The following is a 26,852-nucleotide window of genomic DNA, read 5'->3' as shown; positions in this document are numbered from 1 at the left end:
GACAGAATATATAGAGACAACCTCAGCCATGTCCATAGCAGTGGCATCCCAGCAAACAAAGAGGAACCTAAAAGGCACATTGCACATGTTACTTAATGCTTTAATGAGCGATATGTTCTGCATGGACTTTTTGGCAGGGGAATGACTAGTTATTGGACCCCACTGCAGATCATTTGGCCCCTAAACTCTGGAAACAAGACAGGACATTTTCCATGAACATATATTGCAGCTGCCAGTCCCACTGGGCACTCTCTAGCTCAGGAGTGTCCATACTTTACTAATGCGGGGTCTACTTTAAGTGGTGTTGTCCCACCATGATCTACATCCATAAAAGCATTGTTAGCATTCTGTTCCATGGAAAATATTACTTAAATATTAATTTATAAGGAAATATATATTGCTGTATTTAATAAACTACTATTTTTGATGTAACCCTAACATAATAAATATCTGAATGAAAAGCATGAAACAGGACAAGCTGTTTGCTAAAGGTCTACAGGTAGATCCCAATCTACCTTTTGTGCACCCCTGCTCTAGCTCCTGGGCCACCAACAGTTGCAGGTTCTGCTTACTCTATAGTTACTCCCTGCTTTTCCTTTAAATGATTGGAGAGTTTGTATTACACCCCTAATATGTGCAAAATAGTCTCATCAGTGCAACTGATCAAATTAGAGGGTTTCACAATGCACAGATGATCTCAGTGTTGGGTTAAATTGCCTAATATTATGGAGAATGTGTGTGGCAAACTTAACACTCATTTTTGTCTTTAAGCTTTGCTGCTTGCTGCTAAATGCTCTCATTTTTGGGAGCTATTAGTAAGGTCCCAACTTAACACATATGAAGTCATTGTAGAAGTGATTCAAGAGAAACTTTTTTTAAAGGTATTTGTGCATACTAAAGCCAATTTTTCTTAAACAATGGACAGTTTTTCCCCAAGGCAGCATGAGAACAATCCCAGCATTGTTTGGAATATGTGTTTGGAATAAATATTGAATGAGGAATCTCCCAGAAGTGTTTTATTTATGATTTAAAATGGCTCACCCCCAATTTTTTTCCCTAAAAATGTAATGCAGACTATAACTCGTTTCACAGAATGAAAACAAAAACGGAGAGCGATATAAAAGTACAAGTATAGGCTACTACAGTGATGTGATCTGTTATTTGGGAAACTCTGGTATTGGAGCTTTCTGGAAAAGTGGCCCCTGGGTAACTTCCGGTATAAGTGGGCATTGTATGGCAATATTACTGCAGAAGATGCAGTTTTATCTCATTGACCAGCACTTCCTAAATTTCAAATTGCACATTGTCTATACAGGATGGGATTTGAACATTAGGGAGTTATTATACCTTGAAGATCTGGCCAGTCATTGGTAAGACCAGTCAGGACAAAAGGGAATAATTCACAACTTGCGGGTACTATATAAATAAATTATGATGTAATTCAAAGACTTGTGACAAACTGTACCCTGTAATAGTTACACCAGAAGAGGGCTATTGGGTGAGCTATAAGTAGCTAACAGAAGGGAGCTTTGCTGCCGAGTTAGTCTGCCAGGTTATGCCTCCTTTCAAAAGAGAATCTCATGGACAAGGATTTGTGACTGCAACACTTTAAAAGTAGAAAGAAGATGAGGACCTTTTACAGTACAAGAATGATCATGACATTTTACAATTTGAGGCGAATGGATTAATTATTACTATGATTATTTTTGTTCTACTGTAGAGCTGCTATTTATACACAGTGATGTATAGATGGAATTTTAAAGTTAGCACTTATCTTACAAAGCTTACAATCTATGTTCAGTGTCTGATGTACAAGGAGCAGTACAAAGCAGTCAAAATGTGCTCTTGTACTTATGGATGTGGTAAATAAGCCTTACAGTTCCCATTTAGGCACAATTTAGCAAGAACAACTTTGGTTGTACTGCCTTTCTCTGAATCACACATACTAAACAGAACAGAAGGCTGAACCTGTTTGGAAAACGTATATTAAAGGAACCATAACACCAAAAAATTAAAGTGTTTTAAAGTAATGAAAACATAATGAACTGTTGTCCTGCACTGGTACAACTAGTGTGTTTGCTTCAGAAACTCTACCATAGTTTATATAAACAAGCTGCTGTGTAGCCATGAGCCATTGAAAGCTGAAAAAGGCGAAAAAACACAGGATACACAGCAGATAGGGGATTAGCTCTGTAGTCTGTAGTATACAATAGGAGTTTAAGAATTTATCTGTTATCTACTGTGTATCCTGTAGTTGAATGGATGCACCAGTACATTATATTTTCATTACTTTAAAGCACTTTAATTTTTCTCTGTTACTGGTCCTTTAAAACTATGAAACTGCGTGTTCAGAAATAATACAGACGTATGCATAAGAAGTTTACCTTGTCCTTCCCTTCACTTTTATAGAAGGTGAAGACGTGCCCATCAACACTGTATGCCATCTTAAACTCTTTGACATATTCAGCAGTGCCCATTCTGCTGGCTCCTTGGGTGATGATACCCGACACTTTCATTTCTCTTAGCAGATTGACCTGTTAAAAAAAAAAACCATGTATATAACTACCCTAAGAATAAACTCAGAAGTAAGTGAAAGTTGGCCCTATAAAGGAAGAGGAAAGCCCTCTATAACTATCTCTGTGGCAGACTGTCTATTATTCTTTACACATCAATTTAGATCTCTGAACTTTGTACCTTTTCATTCAAGGGGTCTATATTTTAGCTAAATAATCGAACTTTTGCTTCTAATTTCAGTGCATGAAGAAATAAATATTGTTTGGCTAAGAAGACAAAACAACAGTACCTGAATCCATGGATGCTGGTCAAGGCCGTTTGCTGTCCAGGCATTTACCATGGCCTTATTGTTGAGTCTGGCCAGGTTCGGCCCCCAGCGCTGTAAACCAAGGAAGCCGTGGTACAGAGAGGAAGATATTATCTGGGCATCTACAATTGCCCTGCCTTCCATGCCCAATGCATTGGCACAACCTATAAATAATCCATAAATTAAATAAGGCTATAACTATCAAAACTTTCTTTCATGCAAGATAAATCCTGTAGAGCTACACATTAACAGATTGTGACTTCGCCTTGACAAAGCTCAACTGCGAAACGTGCGTCAGCGGAGATTTTTCTCTCCTCTATTTCACTATTTTTTAATTGCCTTATGCGGAAATAGATGGAATTTTACTAACTTTTAGATAACATTTAAGTTTGAAACCTTAAAGGGATACTGTCATGGGAAAGAGAAAGAGAAGTTCAATGTGAAGGAAGCAGTTACCTCCCCAACGCTACCCCACCCTTAAAAAGGGATCCTGTCATCAGAAAACATGTTTTTTTCAAAACGCATCAGTTAATAGTGCTACTCCAGCAGAATTCTGCACTGAAATCCATTTCTCAAAAGAGCAAACAGGTTTTTTTATATTCAATTTTGAAATCTGACATGGGGCTAGACATATTGTCAATTTCCCAGCTGCCCCAAGTGATGTGACTTGTGCTCTGATAAACTTCAATCACTCTTTACTGCTGTACTGCAAGTTGGAGTGATATCACCCCCTCGCTTTCCCCCCCAGCAGTCAAACAAAAGAACAATGGGAAGGTAACCAGATAGCAGCTCCTTAACACAAGATAACAGCTGCATGGTAGATCTAAGAACAACACTCAATAGTAAAAACCCATGTCCCACTGAGACACATTTAGTTACATTGAGAATGAAAAACAGCAGCCTGCCAGAAAGCATTCGTCTCCTAAAGTGCAGGCACAAGTCACATGACCAGGGGCAGTTGGGATATTGACAAAATGTCTAGCCCCATGTCAGATTTCAAAATTGAATATAAAAAAACCTGTTTGCTCTTTTGAGAAATGGATTTCAGTGCAGAATTCTGCTGGAGTAGCACTATTAACTGATGCGTTTTGAAAAAAACATGTTTTCTGATGACAGGATCCCTTTTTAAGGGTGGGGTAGCATTGGGGAGGTAACTGCTTCCTTCACATTGAACTTCTCTTTTCTTGCTACATTTCTAAGTGGCCGAAGATTTGTGTTTTTTAGGTTTAGCCAGCTTTCTTACAGAGTATAGGGCAGGTAAAAAACGAGACCACAGTCCCGGTTACCCTGTCATCTCCAAGCTTTGTGGTGTCCCAGGAAAAGAAATAAATTAGGTAATAGCTATTGAGACAACTCCACCTCTCTTTACTTCATTTTCTCATCTATTATTCATACAATGTGAGCAGTTGGTGGATACAATTGATTGTTAAAATGACTTACCGGCTTCAATATCAATTCTCATTTCCTTTTTAATAATTAAACTATCAACTGTGAATCTAATTAAGTGATTATTTATTGCACTGCACTTTAGATTAATACATGTTATCCAATTTTATTCATTTTATCACTTGTCACCAAGACAAACGAATTAATTGAATATTGGGGTTCATTGGAAGGGTGGGAATTTATGTCCTTCTCTTTATTAATTTATTTGCAATTGCACGGCACTTTAATTTCCATGATCAAATACGTCATTGAATTAGTAGTTAATTAATTGATAATTTTTAATTTATTGCGCTGCACTTTAATCACTATGAATGAATAAGCATTATGGACCATTGGTGAATAAATTAAATTTTTAATTAAGGATTCATGTTGCACAGTAAATTGAGATAATTTGAGAAATACGTATTTAACAAGTAACCGGTGATAATTGGTAATTTGATATAAGTGGGGTTCTTTCTTCTTAACAAAAGCCTCTTCAGATTGTGATTATGATCATTGTTATGAATAACAAAACATAGAAATTACATAATATGTTATAGCAGGTTGAATAATAATAGGAGCTTCAGCCTGGGTTACTACTGTATGAATTATGAAAGTTCAGTGGTTTGTTCTGAGTCACCATTATAGCTAGGTACCTGTGACAAAGAGCACTGTAGGGAACAGCACACAAGTTAGCAATCACTCAAATGCTATGCTATCTTAACATATACTTACGGATGTTGCATACTTTCCCTATGAATGGTGAAGCGCATTTGCATGAAAAGTCATTACCAAGGTGTTTGCAGATACCCCCATTTTTGCAGGGGTTTGTGTAGCACTGGTTCTTATCTGGAACAAATGAGGAGAATACCATGAGAAAGGAACAATATAATACAGGTCACATCATTTATCATGGTTCACTGTGGTATCAACTCAATGCTGTATTCCTCTGGAATGAGAAAGATTTTAAAATGCTTCAGTTTCCATTTGGATGAATGAATATGGCTTTAGAATAGCACTTGAACTTATTCTGTAGCTGTTCCTACTGGAAGTAAAAGCGAATATTAGATTTGTGCCTTTTTTAATGTCTTGATTGGCTACAGTTTAGGATACACAAGCAACCCAAATATTTTTTTTTTTTTTTACAGATTATAACCAATGGAATTTTTGAGTCATGTGTTCTGTACAATCGGCTTGTCCCACAGTGGCCTCCAGCACGTACCATAATCACTTCACATAATTAATCGGCTAGAAGGTCTAGAAATCTTGGGCTTATGTTTGAATTGATTTTTTTTTAATGAACCTATGTTAAACAACCCAAGACATCATAAAATTATTTATATGCATTAAAGCAAAACAAATCAAAAAACACTTTAAGGACACAATTTATAATTCCTGGGTAATAGGTAGTAAACAGACAGGATTTTAAATTATAATCAGCATTTGTTCAACGTTTTGCCTCTCTTCGACACTAACGTTAACAAAGGGTTGGTAGCAGAGTTGTAACAATATATATATATATATATATATATATATATATATATATATATATATATATATATATATATATATATATATATATATATATATATATATATATATATATATATATATATATATATATATATATATATATATATATATATATATAAAGCAAGAGAAGGATCCGCACTCTCAGGTCTTAAATACTGTCAAAAAAGTTTTATTAAAACATGCGAGTCTGACGTTTCGGCCTCCTCCGAGGCCTTTCTCAAAGTATCAAATTGTTTATGAGAATGCCTTAAATACAAGAATTGGCGGGAATCTAGACAAATAGAAACAGACGTATTGATTACATCACCAGAACATCACTGCCAATTTAAATATCACTACTAACATCTCAATAAATATATTAAAAAGTGCATAGCACAAATATAAATAGCATTATTGTTAATAATCTCTATATAAGAAAATATTACTTACTAACTGTTAAAATCATCATGTAATGTAACATTGTTTCAATATACTACTTTTACTCTCACTTGTCACTATATTTGTCACAGTGTTGAACAATGTTGCAAAAAGTTTACACAGAAAATAATGAGCACAGTTGACAGGCCTGCTCTGGAGCTCAGTCCATCCTATATGTTCAGTATAAAAGCTACCACTCGTTGTACCCCTAGGGAATAATAAAAAAATATAAAATAATAGAGACTTACTAATGTATAGAAAATCACGCTTGTATGCTTCCCTGCTATGTGACTTAGGACCTATTATCCGGTATGGAAGCATCCATAGTGGATCTCACACCCTTTCAGCTATCTAGAGACCCCCATTTAAGTCTATTCCTACTTATCATGAGATTAACGGGCCAAAAACGTGTAGCGTGCGTAAAGACAATTTGTGTGTAATAATTAACCCTACATGCCCAGTGATCAGTCCTCCATATTCACCTAAAAAGTTCCCAATGTCAATGTGTCATGACTACATCTGTGTAGGAGGAAATCCCAAATCACCAATTCACTTGTTTTAACCCTTGGTGCTTGTCTATGACATAACATATTAGCGTGATTCCAATATTGACATATTAGCGTAATACGGATATTCATCCAGTGTTCCTTAAGACCACCCTGTTGTCTAAATAAACCCAAAAAACAAACAAAAAAACAAAAAGTACATCGAAATTATGTATGCAAAAAAAGTCTATATATATGCAGGTGAAAATATTATTAAAGTTGTATAAAATATTATGAAAGTTATATAGAATATGACCAAGTCCCAGTGTCCTGCACAGTGCACAGTTCCAATCCGCATCTCAAGAAATTGTAATAGATTCTCTGTTTACATCAATAGTCAGTGTTACTGGGGGATGTTTAAAGGTATAAAGCCACCCATATCTATGCGTTAACTGTGCGGCCAGGGGTACAACGAGTGGTAGCTTTTATACTGAACATATAGGATGGACTGAGCTCCAGAGCAGGCCTGTCAACTGTGCTCATTATTTTCTGTGTAAACTTTTTGCAACATTGTTCAACACTGTGACAAATATAGTGACAAGTGAGAGTAAAAGTAGTATATTGAAACAATGTTACATTACATGATGATTTTAACAGTTAGTAAGTAATATTTTCTTATATAGAGATTATTAACAATAATGCTATTTATATTTGTGCTATGCACTTTTTAATATATTTATTGAGATGTTAGTAGTGATATTTAAATTGGCAGTGATGTTCTGGTGATGTAATCAATACGTCTGTTTCTATTTGTCTAGATTCCCGCCAATTCTTGTATTTAAGGCATTCTCATAAACAATTTGATACTTTGAGAAAGGCCTCGGAGGAGGCCGAAACGTCAGACTCGCATGTTTTAATAAAACTTTTTTGACAGTATTTAAGACCTGAGAGTGCGGATCCTTCTCTTGCTTGGTATATATCTATATTTTGATACTGCACCCAGGCGACACAAACCTTTTATCGAGAGTGCTGGCTACCTCGTGGACTGTTCATTAACAAATTTCTTAGCCGTGCACCCGTGTTTTTTGATATAACAAATTATGTAATTACAGAATGTTCGTTTCAAGATTGGCGCTGAAAACAGGTTGCAAGCTGACGTGTCGATACATCCCCCAGAGGCCTGTAATGGTCTGGAGTGGAGACTACCAATCCATCAGAATGATCACCGATGTGTGCGGATTTGGATTGGTGTCCATCTTTACGCTGCCCTCATGGAATAAGGAGAGATGGATGGAGTGACCCCAACATTTTTCACGAAGGTATATTTGATTCAAAACGACTAAAACATAAATGTATGGATGCCCGCTATGTCCCTAAACCGGTGCAGCAATCTCTCGACGATCTACTAAGAGGAAACTAATCTGTATTAACCGATGCAGCAATTTTTGAAGGCTTTTACTTACGATATACCTGTTGGTATTAGTTCAGTTTGCATACTCGCTATATGATTGCTTTGAAGACCTGGACGGCTTGTGAAGGGCGGACCCACTCGTTAACATCACCTGGGTCTGGATGCGCTGTGTGCTATACAACTTTGGCTGCTGTTTGATTCATATGGGCGCACATTCATCTGTATACCATTGCCTCGCTTATCTGGATGGTCTGGGTAAGATCAATGCACCTCCTTGTTACATCTGACTGTGTTTGGCATAAGTGGACATTGTTCCACGTTGGAGGCTGCCGGGTCGATGCAGGGTTTATCTGTATGCTACACATACTCATCGCTGGTGGGCCGCTACCTGATGGTTTCGCTGCCCGGCTCATACAAATCGTGGGGATATGAGCATGTTATTTTCCACTACCCCGCGGACTGGCCGCACAGTTAACGCATAGATATGGGTGGCTTTATACCTTTAAACATCCCCCAGTAACACTGACTATTGATGTAAACAGAGAATCTATTACAATTTCTTGAGATGCGGATTGGAACTGTGCACTGTGCAGGACACTGGGACTTGGTCATATTCTATATAACTTTCATAATATTTTATACAACTTTAATAATATTTTCACCTGCATATATATAGACTTTTTTTGCATACATAATTTCGATGTACTTTTTGTTTTTTTGTTTGTTTTTTGGGTTTATTTAGACAACAGGGTGGTCTTAAGGAACACTGGATGAATATCCGTATTACGCTAATATGTCAATATTGGAATCACGCTAATATGTTATGTCATAGACAAGCACCAAGGGTTAAAACAAGTGAATTGGTGATTTGGGATTTCCTCCTACACAGATGTAGTCATGACACATTGACATTGGGAACTTTTTAGGTGAATATGGAGGACTGATCACTGGGCATGTAGGGTTAATTATTACACACAAATTGTCTTTACGCACGCTACACGTTTTTGGCCCGTTAATCTCATGATAAGTAGGAATAGACTTAAATGGGGGTCTCTAGATAGCTGAAAGGGTGTGAGATCCACTATGGATGCTTCCATACCGGATAATAGGTCCTAAGTCACATAGCAGGGAAGCATACAAGCGTGATTTTCTATACATTAGTAAGTCTCTATTATTTTATATTTTTTTATTATTCCCTAGGGGTACAACGAGTGGTAGCTTTTATACTGAACATATAGGATGGACTGAGCTCCAGAGCAGGCCTGTCAACTGTGCTCATTATTTTCTGTGTAAACTTTTTGCAACATTGTTCAACACTGTGACAAATATAGTGACAAGTGAGAGTAAAAGTAGTATATTGAAACAATGTTACATTACATGATGATTTTAACAGTTAGTAAGTAATATTTTCTTATATAGAGATTATTAACAATAATGCTATTTATATTTGTGCTATGCACTTTTTAATATATTTATTGAGATGTTAGTAGTGATATTTAAATTGGCAGTGATGTTCTGGTGATGTAATCAATACGTCTGTTTCTATTTGTCTAGATTCCCGCCAATTCTTGTATTTAAGGCATTCTCATAAACAATTTGATACTTTGAGAAAGGCCTCGGAGGAGGCCGAAACGTCAGACTCGCATGTTTTAATAAAACTTTTTTGACAGTATTTAAGACCTGAGAGTGCGGATCCTTCTCTTGCTTGGTATATATCTATATTTTGATACTGCACCCAGGCGACACAAACCTTTTATCGAGAGTGCTGGCTACCTCGTGGACTGTTCATTAACAAATTTCTTAGCCGTGCACCCGTGTTTTTTGATATAACAAATTATGTAATTACAGAATGTTCGTTTCAAGATTGGCGCTGAAAACAGGTTGCAAGCTGACGTGTCGATACATCCCCCAGAGGCCTGTAATGGTCTGGAGTGGAGACTACCAATCCATCAGAATGATCACCGATGTGTGCGGATTTGGATTGGTGTCCATCTTTACGCTGCCCTCATGGAATAAGGAGAGATGGATGGAGTGACCCCAACATTTTTCACGAAGGTATATTTGATTCAAAACGACTAAAACATAAATGTATGGATGCCCGCTATGTCCCTAAACCGGTGCAGCAATCTCTCGACGATCTACTAAGAGGAAACTAATCTGTATTAACCGATGCAGCAATTTTTGAAGGCTTTTACTTACGATATACCTGTTGGTATTAGTTCAGTTTGCATACTCGCTATATGATTGCTTTGAAGACCTGGACGGCTTGTGAAGGGCGGACCCACTCGTTAACATCACCTGGGTCTGGATGCGCTGTGTGCTATACAACTTTGGCTGCTGTTTGATTCATATGGGCGCACATTCATCTGTATACCATTGCCTCGCTTATCTGGATGGTCTGGGTAAGATCAATGCACCTCCTTGTTACATCTGACTGTGTTTGGCATAAGTGGACATTGTTCCACGTTGGAGGCTGCCGGGTCGATGCAGGGTTTATCTGTATGCTACACATACTCATCGCTGGTGGGCCGCTACCTGATGGTTTCGCTGCCCGGCTCATACAAATCGTGGGGATATGAGCATGTTATTTTCCACTACCCCGCGGACTGGCCGCACAGTTAACGCATAGATATGGGTGGCTTTATACCTTTAAACATCCCCCAGTAACACTGACTATTGATGTAAACAGAGAATCTATTACAATTTCTTGAGATGCGGATTGGAACTGTGCACTGTGCAGGACACTGGGACTTGGTCATATTCTATATAACTTTCATAATATTTTATACAACTTTAATAATATTTTCACCTGCATATATATAGACTTTTTTTGCATACATAATTTCGATGTACTTTTTGTTTTTTTGTTTGTTTTTTGGGTTTATTTAGACAACAGGGTGGTCTTAAGGAACACTGGATGAATATCCGTATTACGCTAATATGTCAATATTGGAATCACGCTAATATGTTATGTCATAGACAAGCACCAAGGGTTAAAACAAGTGAATTGGTGATTTGGGATTTCCTCCTACACAGATGTAGTCATGACACATTGACATTGGGAACTTTTTAGGTGAATATGGAGGACTGATCACTGGGCATGTAGGGTTAATTATTACACACAAATTGTCTTTACGCACGCTACACGTTTTTGGCCCGTTAATCTCATGATAAGTAGGAATAGACTTAAATGGGGGTCTCTAGATAGCTGAAAGGGTGTGAGATCCACTATGGATGCTTCCATACCGGATAATAGGTCCTAAGTCACATAGCAGGGAAGCATACAAGCGTGATTTTCTATACATTAGTAAGTCTCTATTATTTTATATTTTTTTATTATTCCCTAGGGGTACAACGAGTGGTAGCTTTTATACTGAACATATAGGATGGACTGAGCTCCAGAGCAGGCCTGTCAACTGTGCTCATTATTTTCTGTGTAAACTTTTTGCAACATTGTTCAACACTGTGACAAATATAGTGACAAGTGAGAGTAAAAGTAGTATATTGAAACAATGTTACATTACATGATGATTTTAACAGTTAGTAAGTAATATTTTCTTATATAGAGATTATTAACAATAATGCTATTTATATTTGTGCTATGCACTTTTTAATATATTTATTGAGATGTTAGTAGTGATATTTAAATTGGCAGTGATGTTCTGGTGATGTAATCAATACGTCTGTTTCTATTTGTCTAGATTCCCGCCAATTCTTGTATTTAAGGCATTCTCATAAACAATTTGATACTTTGAGAAAGGCCTCGGAGGAGGCCGAAACGTCAGACTCGCATGTTTTAATAAAACTTTTTTGACAGTATTTAAGACCTGAGAGTGCGGATCCTTCTCTTGCTTGGTATATATCTATATTTTGATACTGCACCCAGGCGACACAAACCTTTTATCGAGAGTGCTGGCTACCTCGTGGACTGTTTATATATATATATATATATATAGAAGAATAATAATAGATGTATTTATAGTCTCACTTGACAGGAATTGAAAAATAAGATTTATTGATTACTGAAAAAACAGTTCCAAGGTTTTTTTTTGGTCATTAAGTGACCTTCACCCAGACAAGGTAACACTTGATGCACTGTTTGGAACATTGAAGATAGATAGATAGATAGATAGATAGATAGATAGATAGATAGATAAATGCTACATACAGTAACTATATAGTGACTATGGCAAAATGTATTTGTTTAGTTAGAACACACACAAGGACAGACAAACTACACTGATGACACAGAATTCTATTATGGTGCCTGGGCCACACATGGTTATTGCATTAGAGCAGTCAAACCACTCAATATAGTTTTCTATGCCTCTACAGGGAAAAAAGGCCTGCTTATTGCTGGCTTTTTTTAAATTCACAGGAACACAAATAGCCATAAGGGTACATTTGATTAGATTTTCTAGGTTCATTTCTTTTTTTATGTAAAGAGTTATTCCTTAGCATTTTCTGTGCAGCAGCACAGGTCTGGATGGAAACAGCCTACTACTGGTTTTGGCAGATTCGTTTGGCCAAATGAAAATTAAGGTACAAAGCTTTTATACTGCTGTTGCCTTTCCTAGTTACAGAAGTACCTATTGCAGCTGATTGTTGTGTCAAAAGCAGCAGCTTTCTTTATGGAGGCAGCAATACAGTGTTCAGGGGTCAGGGAGAATTTCTACAACCAATTGATAAATATTACTACAGGTGCCAGGGAGGGCTGCTCCCTGCTTTCATGGCCCCTTGTTGCTACTGACATTTCAGGCTGATCCTCAGCGCTATGAGAGGCAAAGATGATTAGAAATTTAAGGTGACACTGATACCTGCAGAATTTCCTAGTTTCTATCTTTGGTTACAATGCATCATTTATCTGCAAATTGACAAAAGCAATCGGGTCCCTCGTTAGGTTTTGGCTACTTTTCTACTGAGTGAATGACATTCATCTGTCTGGTCCCTGCCGTAGGATTACAGTTTAATTTAACTGAAAGGTCACTAATTCTGTAACTTCTGATCGGATGCATTAGTTGATACATTTCTCGTTTTTGGCCCTGCGTAGCATAATCCTTGCGTTTTATTAAAGGCAGCTGTTATACTTGATATTATAGTTGCTAGTATTACACAGTTGCTGCTGAGAAATGTATCAACTAATGTAGAAAATCTTAACAGTTCAGAATCTGTGTCTGGATTAATGAGCTGCCAGACTGAAGAGAGAGGAGGAATATTTAAAGGGGTGGTTCACAATTAAGTTAACCTTTAGTATATTATAGAACGGCTCATTCCAAACAACTTTTCAATTGGTTTTCATTTTCTCTTTATTGTTTTTTGAATAATTTGCCTTCTTCTTCTCACTCTTTCCAGCTTTCACTGACCCCATCTAGAAAAAATGCTCCATAACTCTACAAGTCTTTTATTCATACCAGTAAATGGTTGCTAGATTAATATGAGCCCTAGTTGCCATGTTGCTGAAATTGCAAACTAAAAATAAATAAATAGATTAAAAAATTGAAAAAAATTAAAATAAATAAATAAATAATTAAAGTCATTTGCAAATTGTCATTCTCTACATCATACTAAAAGTTAATTTTAAGGCGAACAACCCCTTTAAGTTTAAACTTCAATTTTAGAAAAACGATCAAAATAAAAAATCTAAAGCACTGAAACAGCCGTGCTTGGAAGGTGAACAACCTCTTTGAATTTGAAGTAGGAAAGCAACAGAACTGAAAGGCAAATAATAAAAAAATATAAGTAAAAAAAAAAAGGCCAATAAAAACATTTCTTTAACATTCTAAAAGTTGAAAGCATTTTCTTCTTTTTTAAAGTTTATAATTTTTTTCCATTTTCAATTAAACTACACACTATCCACGCACATTCAAATGTGATATTTTGATGACAGTATCACTTTAAATAAAGAAAATCTGCTCAGATAGCCAAAGAATGACACATTAGCACATAAGCATCCAATAACTCAGGAAATACTTCCAGATGAGGGTGTAACCCACAGAAAATGCCACAACACACTCACTTTATCAGCTACAAAATATATCCGGAAATTTCATTGTAGGAGTCATGCAGCTGAAACCAAGCTCCTCAGTTTATTGATGTCTGAAATCCAAATAACTAACATCTAGGACAATTTGTATTGAAATTGATTAAAAAATTCTGTTTATCTTTCACAGAAAAGCGAGAGAATTTTAAGATGCATGAACTGATTAAAGGGGATATATAGAGAAAGGGAAAGTTACATTAAGAAGATTGTGAATAGTATTAGAATATTTGGCAGTAATCATCAGCAGCTGGGTATCATTGTTATATATCTAACTATTTGATGTTTGTTAAATATGGCTCATTCACCATATTTTCACTTCTCAAAAACACACCTCAAGCCCTTGGTACCTGTAACTACAAGAATAAAGATCCTTCAATCATGAGGCTGGGTGAGAGTTCCCCCTCAAGTGGCACTTGAGGTAAACAGCCTCTTGTAGGACATTTTTACGGTTGATAGGTTTAACTCATTCTACCGTAGGGAACCCACCACTCAACCCCTCTATCAGAATCTGTAAGGGAAATGAGGGAGTCCTCAGAAAGGGAAAGGCTGAAGGATTGTGACGGAGTGAATGAAGGCACATGGACAGGCTGAGTATAACGGAGCGGGCGAAAGCAGGACAGGCTGGAGTGCGACTAAGTGGGCGGTGGCCAGAGGCAAAAGGACAGGCTGGAGTGCGTGAAGGCACAACCTAAATATGGATAGGATCAAGATGGTAAAGGCCAGATGAAAGATAGCAAGCAAGCCTGCTAGCTGCTCACCTGGCCCAGTGGAAAGGACCTAGAACCAAAATCCCAATGGTTCCTCACTCATTTCACGGCAGAACCATACACCCTCCCCAGAGCAGGTATAGCAGGCCGAGGGATGGAAAGGGTTCCAGAAAGCTCCTGAAAATTAATTTGAATCTTTAACTGATAGTGACATATTGCTAATTGTGACTATATTTACTAAAATAATGCATACACTTTTGAACATTTTCTATACTCTTCATCTTCGCCTCACAGCCTTACCTACCCCATAAGACTGGTGTCCAGTGTTCATTGGCTTGGCATTTGGCAAGATTGGATCTTGTTAGAGTGTCCAACCCCCACTGTCATTCTAGCAAACTGACTTGGCAAGACTGGGTCTTATTATATGTTGAACCACGCCAACAAACAGCTGCTTATTTATTTACTGAATGACACTTACTGATTTCACAGTTCTGTCCTTCATATCCAGGCAGGCACTTGCAGAAATACTGTACGAAGGTGTCTCCTCTCCCAGAATCAGACAGTACTTGGCATTCCCCATTGCTCTGGCAGGGATTAGGATCGCAAGGGCCTAACAAGTGAAAAGAACACTGGTAAGCTTTCTACTAATTGCAAATTGCTAAATATTATAAGTATCTAAATAAAAATTTTAATAAAAGCATAAATATATTTTGTTTATAAACCCCCACCGCTCAACTCCACATCAACTCTAATACTATACAGACGATCAGCAACATTTATGTTTTTTCCCATACATATATTGAACAGAAGCTTTTTATGCGTAGATTTTAAAAAATAATAATATTTCCTGGAAAGAGTAATTGCTGGGTAATAACAGTCACATACAAATACAGTATAAAGTACATGTAGTGAATGAAGATTTGGAATTGCAACTTCAGCGATTTTTATTTTTTATATTGCTGCACAGTCGATGATGTTTTTGAACTTGCACCCATCTATATAATCATCAGGTTATCAGACAGGGCTTAGGATTGCCAAAAGACAAATGACTGTGGGGTTCATTTGCAAAGTGCCGAGCAGAATGCACCCTCCTCTGCATTTTGAACAGTGGTCACAGATCTATATTTAAATTGTAGCACAAAGGCCTGCACCTCACTGTGAATCACTTCCACCCTTTGGAAGCAATTCATTTATGAGTAGTTGGTTGAGGGAAATACATTGCCATTCCTGCTCCCTACATGCCCTTTAACTCTATGGTATTCAGACATAAAGCACCAGCAGTCACAGAGGGGTAAGGAGCCCTCTCCTTTGGTTTTAAGGACATGGCTGCTTGGCACTTGCACCTCACATTACCCCACAGTACTGCTAACAGGTAATAAGCTGGTTGTAGCCAGACATCCTTAAAGGGATTGTTCACCTTCAAACAACTAGTTGTTTTCAGATAGATCACCAGAAATAACAACTTTTTCCAATGACTTTCTATTTTCTATGTGTCACGGTTTTTCTAATATTGAAGTATAAAGTGTAATTTCTCTCCTTCTGAAGCAGCTCTGGGAGGGGGCTCGCCGATCCTGTAAACTGTTCTAAATGGATACATTTAGTTGATACATTTCTTATCTTTGTCCCTGCTGAGCAGAATCTCTGGGTTTCATTACTGGCAGCTGTTAGAATTGATACAATTGTTGCTAATACTCCAGAGATGTTGCTGAGAAATGTATCAACTAAATGTTGCAAAATTGTAACAGTTTAGAGTCTGCACCTGAATTACTGAGCTGCCAGACTCAAACACCAGAGACAGGAACATTCAACTTTAAACTTAGACTTTGGAAAAAACGTAAAAAATAAATAATGGAAAGTAATTGGAAAAAGTCATTATTTCCAGGAAACAATCTAAAAACAACTAAATTTAAAAAAGGGTTTGGAAGGTGAACAACCCCTTTAATAGGAGCTTTAGCAGCAATAAAATTGCAAGCAGAGACACACTGACAACTTCTGCAAACAAAATATGATGCAAATATTTCCATATTCACCTTTAAATAATTTCATAATACAAACACTAGTAACCCCTAGCAATTTAAGTAGGTTTGATAGATAGCCCATAAATCTGTCTTCCAACTGACAGTCCACCTCCTGCAGGAGAACCTGCTTGCACCTACCTGCATCAAGGGATTTCTCCAATTAGGTTTTATTGATATAACATTTATGGTATCTACAATCAATGCAATTTCAATGCAAAAAAGGAGATACACTAAGTAGTGCAGTACTCACAAGAGATATATATCTAATGTAACAGAAATTTAAAACACTGCATGAATGCAATGGCAATGCATGGCATGGTCTATATATTTTAATAAACCATTTATAAACAATAAAAGAACCTACGGTACATAACATTTCTTGGTTGTATGGTAATACAGTCTCTGAGCAATTATTCTCTGTATTTATGTGTAGGCTAGTAATAGAGGGAGTGTCTGTTGAAGTACAAGGGGTAGATTTTGGGCCAGAAGCTTTTTAGTTTGACTTCTAATCCATTCCAAGCGAAGCCTCTAAAAATTGGTGAAGTTCCATTCAAGGAAAATGTATTTTAGAGAATGAGAAAGAGTGCACACAGGTTTTTGTACCAAAAGATTTCTAAAGCACAATGTAATAAAAATATAAAATGCTGCGGCTGTGACCGTGGGGTAACCCAAAACAAACACCAATTAACAGAATCATGTAGCCAGTGAATTCTGCCAGATGATCGGTTGCTATAAGCTATTTGTAACTACATTACCTACTTAGTATGTCATTTTGGGGCAAACAAGTTACCCTGTGATGCCTAAAGAGAGAAAAGAACAATCCCCCTACCCCCCACAGTGTCCTGTGCCTGTTTTATTGAACTTACCCTTTTCAGTTATGTTGCAATCTATTCCAGTAAAACCAACTGGGCAAAGGCAGAAAGGATTGTCCGGTGCATCTTTTAGACAGGTTCCTCCATTAAGGCATGGGGTTTTTCCACAAAGTTCCCCTTAATAAAAATAAAATAAAAAAATGTCACCAAGAATAAAGCAACAAAAAATATTCATAGGAATTCATCCTTCATTTACAGTCCTGCTTGAAAGTTTGTCAACCCTTTAAAATATATATAATTTCTATATTTTTATATGAACAAAACATCGTCTTATTTTCAAACGTCCTAAAATAGATGAAGAAAACCTAGTTAAACAAATAAAACAAAAATTGTTATATTTAGTCATTTATTTATTAAAAAAAAATCCAATAATATATCTGCGTGTGGCGAAAGTAATGAGTGAATCATGCTCTCAGACCCCCTTGTGCAGCAATAACTGCAACTAAACTTTTGCGGTAACTGTTGATCAGCCCTGGACATCGAATTTCAGTCCATTCCTCCATACAGAACAGCTTCAGCTCTTGGATGTTGGTGGGTTTCCTCACATGAACCACTCGCTTTAGGTCTTTCCACAACATTTCAATTGGATTATTTTGACTTGGCCATTCCAGAACATTCACTTTATTCTTCATCTTTATCCATTCTGTGGTAAATCGACTTGTGTGTTCAGGATTGCTGCCTCATCCACTGCCTCGAGATTCAGCTCACGGATAGATGTCTGGACATTTTCCTTTAGAATTCTCTGGTATAGTTCAGAATTCATTGTTCCATCAATGATGGCAAGTCATCCAGGCCCAGATACAGCAAAACAGGCCTAAACCAGAACACTCTCACTACCATGTTTCACAGCTGAGTTTTTTATGCTGGGATGCAGTGTTTTACTTTGTAACACAACTCATTTAAGGTACAAAGTTCTATTTTGGCATCTTCTGTCCCCAAAACATTCTTCCAGTATCCTTCTGGTTTGTTCACATGATATTTACAAAATATAGACGGTCAGCAATATTCTTTGGGAAGAGCAGTAGAGATGTGCGAGCCAGCCCGATACCCGGGGGACCCACAGGTTTAACCTTGGGATGTACGGGTTTGGGACGACCTCGGCACACCATTTGCGGGTCGAGGGCAGGTTCAAGTTGAGCTCTTCTGCCTTCTCTCACCGCCCGCAACCTTACACTGCCAGCTTCCTGCTTCCTTATATAGGCGCGTGCATGCCCTGGCCCTTTTGTGATGTCATTGATGGGGCAGCTCAAATCTATAAATGGAGGGGAGAAGGCCGGCGCAGACAGGTTCGGGTTGGTTGTGGGCGGGTGAGGATTGAGTTTTTCTTGACCAGCACATCACTAGAGAGCAGTGAAGAATCCTGCAGTGGGTCTGATACCCGTGGAATAAGCACAAATCCGTTGAGGCTCGGTCAGGATATCCTTTTGGTCTCAACTTCGTGGGTGACCCGCGGGCACCCGTTAAATACAGGTGGGTAGATTATATGCAGCCATCTGGGGGCAAAGAAAGTAAAACAATTCTTTGCTCTCATAGAAAACAGACTGTAGTGTGACATGACTTCCTGTTTCTTCCTGACTGGCACTGCTCTCTAGAGATAGTCTTGTAACCTTTTCCATCTTTATGGGCATCAACAATTCTTTTTCTGAGGTCCTCAGACACCCGCTTTGTTCGAGCCATGATCCACATCCACAAATGTGTTATATATGTGATCAAGCTTTGCTGGATCTCAGTTCTTTAAATAAAGCAGGGTCTCTCTTTCACACCTGATATCCATCCAATTGGCTGAAAACACCAGAATGATTTCCCCTTCAAATTATATGATAATTCTAATCCTAAGGATTCACTTTCTTTTGCCACAATCAGATATGTTATGTTATTGTTGGATCATTTTTTCCCCAATAAATACATGACCAAATATAAAACATTTTTGTTTCATTTCTTATACTAGGTTTTCTTCATCTTTTTTTATGATGTGTCTGAAAATGCGATGATCTTGTAGGTCACATGCTTATAAAAATATTACAGGGTTTACAAATAACTGTATATTGTGCCAACATGTTAACTGAAACTAATCAGAACAGTCTCCCATCGTGAGAGAACATATATTGTGAAAATTCACCAACACTGGGTTTAGTATACATCTACTAACAAGGTAAGGTTTAGAGCAGGTCCCTGATAACCACAGACAAGCTACAATAGCCAGGTAAGCACTGGGTCTTTAGCATCTGAGACAATGAGACAAACTGCCAGGAAAAATATTTCCACAGTTGATTCTAACCAAAAAGAATTATAGAATTATCTAGGGAGGATAACAGAGAACCACTCTAAACAGCATGGTGAACCATTTATTTCGAGCAAGACTTACACAATAAGAATCCCTGAACTATTTGATTTGCAGCTCCCTGGTCCCACAGAGCATTAAAGGGGTTGTTCACCTATAAACTAACTTTAAGTATGACATAGACATTGATAATTTGAGACAATTTGCATTTGTTATTTATTTTTAATTTTCTGTGGTTTTTCAATTATTTAGCTTTTTATTCAGAAGCTCTTCAGTTTGGAATTTCAGGAGCAATCTGGGTCTTGTTTACCATAGCAACCAAAAAGTGGTTTAAATGAAAGACTGGAATATGAGTAGGACAGAGACTAAACCGAAAGATAAGGCTAAAAATGAACAATGATAATACAATTGTAACCTCAGAGAGTAATTGTTTTTTGGCAGCTGGGCTCCCTGTTCCAAACCTGGAAAGATGTAGAAGGAAATTAAATTAAAAGTCTATAAAAAAGAGAAGACCAATTGCAAAGTGGCTAGGAATAGGACATTCTATAGCACAGAGGTCCCCAACCTTTTTCACCCATTAGCAACATTCAAATTTGGTAGCCCCTGTGTGAACTGGCAGTATACAAGAGGCTCTGTTTGGCAGTACATCTGTTTTTTATGCAACCAAAACTTGCCTCCAAGCCAGGAATAGAAAAATAAGCACCTGCTTTGAGGCCACTGGGAGCAGCATCCAAGATGTTGGTGAGCATCATGTTGCTCACGAGCTACTAGTTGGGGATCACTGCTATAGCATATTAAAAGTTTACTTGAAGGTGAACCACCCCTTTAAATTTCTCACATTTATTATTTCTAGCATCATTTTTTTTTCTTCTCAAATTATGCTTATGCTTCTACTGAATGGATTTACTAACCCAGCTTGACAATGCTTGATAAGTATCCACCAATAGAATACCTGCCGGTGTGTTCCATTGGAAATAATGATTTTTGGCACCTCTGACTGCTGAGTTGCTTAGGTGAGAACACTGATTAAAATGTTTAAATTCTCAATATGATGGCTGGCGGGATGGCACTTGGAATCCTTCATTTTCCAAAGTCGCTTGAAGTTGCCTCACGAGGAAACTTCAGGCGACTTCAGAAAGCCGAGCCAGTGATTTACATTCAAGCCGATGGGAAGGCAGTTCTGGGAGATTAGTCGCCCAAAGAAGAAGCGATTTGTCACTAGGTGACTAATCTCCCGAAATAGCAGCGTGTGTCCCTGCCCTAAGTGTAATGTATTTTTTTCCACAGGCAATTTACTTTATTGGCAATGGGAAAGAATTTTCAGTAGATGTATCTCCTGCAGTAGCACAGATTTAACTGCATGTGACAAATCTCCCCTGCCATCTGGGTCTGCCATCACCCTAAACTTTCTCCAAAATGTTAAAATGTTGCAGTTTATTCCACAGATTTTTTGACATTTGTAACTGCAAATAATTTGCAAGTGTAAAGAAGCCTTTGTTCTGAAACACAATAGTGTAATTAAAGTATATATAAGAACTGAGCTGTTTGGTGTGTAGGGATTTATGGGGGGTCCTAAATGTTTAAGGCTGCACAAAGTAAAGCGATTGTGACATTGCAGCCAAGTTAAGTGTCTTGATTGTTTTATCCCAGAGATTATTCTAGTCTAGATCTGATAATATCTAGTCACCATCTGTTTCAGAAGGTCTCAACAACCCTGCACCTTCAATGAATTATATGTAGCAAAAGATTTACACACAAAAGCAGCTTTGATCATAAAATGCTTAGAAATGCTAAATAATACCATACAATTAGTCCAAATGGAAATAACACTGCCACCAAAGAAGGATTTGCAAATAAGATAACTAAGCTCTACATTAAACCTTAGATATAAATCATGTAAAGAGTAACCATAATAGTCCACAAGTATGAGATAATAGCTGCCCTACACTAAGGCTAAGGGCACACTAGGCGATAGTGCCGCGATTTGACTCGCGGCGACTTTTCGCCGCGACTTTTAATCCGCAATCGCTGTGGAAACTTTTGCGCTGGCGTCTATGGGGATTTGCGAGCGTAAAAACACACGCGGCGATCTTTTTTCTATTGTCGCTCGAAATCGCCTCGCTAGGCGATTTCGAGCGACAATAGAAAAAAGATCGCCGCGTGTGTTTTACGCTGGCGATTTGTCGCGATTCCCCATAGACGCCAGTGCCAAAGTTTCCCCAGCAATTGTGGATTAAAAGTCGCGGCGAAAAGTCGCCGCGAGTCAAATCGCGGCGCTATCGCCTAGTGTGCCCTTAGCCTAAAGGTGGCCATACACAGGGAGATCCACTCTGCGATATCTCCCCTATATGCCCACATTGAGGTGGGCGATATCCCTAGAGCCCACCGATTGTTTCAGAATGGAGGCTATATGGCGGTCGGATCGGGGGACCACATCAACGAACAGATGCGGCTACGATCTGAAGGGATTTTTTACCCTATCCGATCAACATCTGGCCGACTTTCGGCCAGACATAGATCGGGAAAGGCCCTACACACGGCTGATTAGCTGCTGACTCGGTCTGTTGGCAGCTTTTATCAGCCTGTGTATGGGGGCCTCAAGGGTGGTGGCTCACGTGAGGCAACTTCTTACGACTTCGGAAAAAATAAGCAATCCAAATGCCATCCCGCCAGCAATTTATATTCTAGCCAGCAGGAAGGCATTTAAGGGAGTTTAGTAGCCTGAAGAAGAGGTTATTTGTCGCTGAGCGACTAATCTCCCCAAGTAGCCACGTGTGCCACCACCCTAAAGTTGGCACATTTTAAGATCCACTCGTCTGGAGAGGTCACAAAATAAGCAGATCATTTCCAGATATGCCCACCTTGAGGTGCCCTGAGGGATCACAACAATGCAATGCAGGTCATTGGGGTAAACACTGCATTGTTTTCGGGCAGGTAGTCTGTAGGAAGGCCCCAATAAATTGCCAACTGTCTGGAAGGACTGTATCGGCAGCTTAAAAAAGCCATGCATGGCCACCTTAACCTAGCTTGGTGCATTCTGGTATCTTTGCATCCTAATTCAAACAATTACTTATTGCTTTCATCCTCAAAATTCCAGCCTCAACACCACCACTCTTTCTCTACTTTTGCTTTCAAAATGCTGTAAAGCTTGTGTACAGCTGTTTCATGCACATAATTTTAGAGCAAATCATCAACTCACACTGATATATATACACTCTGTTGGTATCCGTGACAATATTCCCTCCTAGTATAAATCTTATCTTTTCTTTTTAGGCTTGTTTCTTTTAGCTAAATAATCCATCTTCCCATATGCTGCCTCTCTGTTGATGCTCATCAAATGTTCCTATGTTTTCCTATGTTCTCTTTTACTCTGTTGTACACTTATAAAAAAAATAATTTTGGACTAGTTTCCTTTAGCTACCTAATCCACACAAAGCGTGCAACTTTATCCCTGCTTAGCAAAAATAATTGTTCTATTTCCTATGAAGCAAACCACAATGGTTACAAACACTAATACAGGATGTCCACATAGGAAATGCTAAAAGCTATTTTTACCCACCCACTAGCAACAATGGATGGACTTGGAGGTTACTACAATTTTTGATCACATCAATTTGAACTTTTAACTTTTTCTATGGATTTCCCCGCATTTTTTACATTTTCTATACCCAAAAAGTTATTGGTGATCCTGTTCAGAGCCAGTTGTAACAATTCACAATTTAAGAGTTAAATGTGATGCACAGATTGATTGATTAATTAAAGGAACAGTAACACCAAAAACTGAAAGTGTTTTAACGTAATGAAAATATCATGTAGTGTTGCCTTGCACTGGTAAAACTGATCTGTTTGCTTCAGAAACACTACTATAATTCATATAAACAAGCTGCTGTGGCGCAATGGCGGAAATTGAAAAACGGCTATATGGCACAGTATAACTAATGGATAACAGATAACACTATTATGTTCTACAGAGCTTAACTGCTATCTGCTATGTAACATGAGCCTTTTCTCCTTTGAATGGCTGCCCCCATGGCTACACAGCAGCTTATTTATATAAACAATAGTGGTGTTTCTGAAACAAACACAGCATTTTTTCTAGTGCAGGGCAACACTGCATTATATTTTTATAACTTCAAAACAATTAAATTTTTTGATGTTACTGGTCCTTTAAGAGGTGAGACTTCCTGTGTGGATCTTTAAAGCAACTTTTCACTGTGATCTGTACACACTTGAAAAAGCACCCTTGCTGCCCTTGTATGTGGACGCACAATAAAGCACTGATTAGCAGGTATTCTGCTGTTTGATCTTGATTTCCATATCCTATGATTGAATCAATTCCAGTGGTGGCTTGACGGAACACCAGAGGGAATCAAGGCTTTCCAATAACACTTGGCTTTTTATGTGTTACCTTGAGAGTGCCACTAGCAACAGTTACAAGCCACCCTTAATGTCCATGCGCAAATTTTCAATTTACTGCCTCAGTGTTCCTTCAACTTTTTTTGGCAACCCTAAAATTAATTTAGAACCAGTAATGCACCTTAATTAAATTGCTATTTTCTGTTGTAAGAAAGAATTTCCCATTATTAAAAGAGACAGAAAGCCAAATTAACACATGTTCAGGGTAATATTTGCACACAATCATCTAGAGATGTATCAGTCATCTGGGGGCAATTGCACAAATGTGATTCAAGGTACTTTGCTCATTGAGCAAATAATATAGACCAGGATGCCAACCCTAACATTAGAGCTTAAGCTCCTTCATAAAGTGCTACTCTGTAAAATCTACTAATTTGATAAATTTCTTATCTTTGTCCCTGCTGAGCATAATCAACGAGTTTCATTAAAGGCAGCTGTTGTAATTGATATAATAATTGCTAATATTCCACAAATGCTGCTGTGAAATGTATCAACTAATGTAGCAAATGTAACACTTCAGAATTTGTACCTGGATCAAGTTGCCAGACTGAAACACCACAGTGACAAACTATAAACTCCAATTTCAATATATATTAGTTGAGCACCACCCATAAGGGAGAGTTCACTTAAGATCATGCAGAGACTCGGGCGTGATATATGAGTTACCATAGATTCAAAAGATCACAAAACATAACACATTATAGCTCACCCATTTTAGCTTTGTGTTGTGTGACTGTTCTTTACTTTTGTTTGGTGCACAGGGCCTTAAACACAATTTTATTTTTCAAATGGAATTCAACTACAATGGGGCAAGCAGGCACTGTTATGTTCTTCAGTAAATAATAATAATAATAAATAAGAGAAGGAACAAGTAAGAAAGAAGTTTGCATTTAAACTACAAATATACTACATATAACAATTTAAAACAGATACTCAAAGGGACATTGTCAGAATATGAAGTTTAATATACAATTATGTAACCAGTATATGCTAAGTTTACATGCGTTATTTGAGCTTACATTATGAGCTTTACAAATCTGACTCCGGCTTCACTACTTCATGGTTCCAGGCTTGTGCCAGCCTCTTTTGAAGTTTCCTGGTATGAGGTTTATTATGTGATTTAAAAGTGCCAATGCAAACATAGGCTGTTGGGATCAAATTTAAAAAATGTACCAATACCAAAAAATCCTTTTTGGAACCTAATAAGTATCAGGAATTGAAACATTAGGGACTGCTACAGGACGCTTCTCAAAAAGGAATCTGTAAATGTAGCAGTAGGCGTCACTAAAAAGGCACATTCTGATCAAAAAGCTATGTGTGCCATAGTTCCAAAGTTGGATTCTGGCAATTCCAGGGTGAAAAGCATAAAGACCTCTTACTTTAAAAATGCCAGCATTATTGCTTGTTTTGTTTATCCTGATAAGCAGATCCTTACACATAACAAGAGAAAGTGACTTAACTGGAAATGAAGGCAGGAAAGTCTGGTTATATTCCTGGCTACACTAATTGTGGATTTAAATAACCTCCTGTCTGTGCATAAGGCCGGGCCCAGAAAGTGTCTCTTTAAATGTGTTCTACAATGTAGGGAAGGGTCCCCAATAGCTGTAGCATTGCTACATTCACACAATCTTAAGTTAGTTAGGACACAGTAATTAATGCTAAAGCCAAGTTCCAGCAATTTCACTTGATGCAGGCATACGTTTGAGGTAAACTGCTTTTCAGGGCTAAACTCCACAAGCGCTTTTGGTGGATGTGTCGGAAAGGCAAAACGCATCCGAAAAGTTGAATATAGATGAATGGGTCAAAATATAATGGGACAGATACAAGAATCTGATGGGTAAAATCAGAGCCGCCACCAGGGGGGCAAAGGGATTACTCCTGTACCGGGCCTAAAGGGGGGCCCGGCTATTCTGCACTTTTCGAAAGAGCAGGGCCCCCCCTTGACAGCGCCAAAGCCGTGCCGCCTCTTCCCAAGTCCTGAACCTCTGAAGTCCCGTAGAGCCGAAGTCCCGAAAAGACCCAAAGCCACGAAAGGAGCCGAAGTCACAAAAAGAGCCAAACTTAAAGTTCTGAAGCCACTAAAAGACCCGAAGTCACAAAAGGAGTTGAACTTGAAATGGCTGAAACCACAAGTTCAGTTTTATTGAACACCAATGTGTGTTTTTTTATTTTTTTTAAACCCATAGCCACCAATGTATTATTTTAATACTCTATAGGCCCCTGCCATCAATGTTTTTTTTTTTTTTTAAAATATTCTCTGGGGCCCCAATGGGTTTTTTTCAACTTGTAAGGGGGACTCTGGTGCAAACTTTTTTTAACCACCAATGATTTTTTAAAAAAACTTTTATGGGGGGCCCTGGTGCCACAGTTTATTTTTAACTTATAGGGGGCCCTGACCATCACTAGCTTTCTATAAATTGTGTGTG

The 26,852-nt window shown here is 38.0% G+C and overlaps 1 protein-coding gene across 2 annotated transcripts in view; it reads right to left on the bottom strand.

Moving 5' to 3' along the window:
- Window positions 1-26,852, bottom strand: part of mfge8.L (milk fat globule-EGF factor 8 protein L homeolog) — a 44,720-nt gene that overhangs the window by 15,889 nt on the left and 1,979 nt on the right. For both annotated transcript variants that reach the window (XM_018251269.2, NM_001096520.1), the window contains 5 exon segments: window positions 17,724-17,846; window positions 15,318-15,449; window positions 4,982-5,095; window positions 2,804-2,985; window positions 2,385-2,534 (listed from right to left, as the gene is read on the bottom strand). In XM_018251269.2, the coding sequence (XP_018106758.1) occupies window positions 2,385-2,534; window positions 2,804-2,985; window positions 4,982-5,095; window positions 15,318-15,449; window positions 17,724-17,846 (701 nt within the window).

Source organism: Xenopus laevis, chromosome 3L (assembly GCF_017654675.1).
Source record: "Xenopus laevis strain J_2021 chromosome 3L, Xenopus_laevis_v10.1, whole genome shotgun sequence".
NCBI lineage: Eukaryota > Metazoa > Chordata > Amphibia > Anura > Pipidae > Xenopus > Xenopus laevis.
This window is presented reverse-complemented; position numbering and strand designations above follow the sequence as displayed.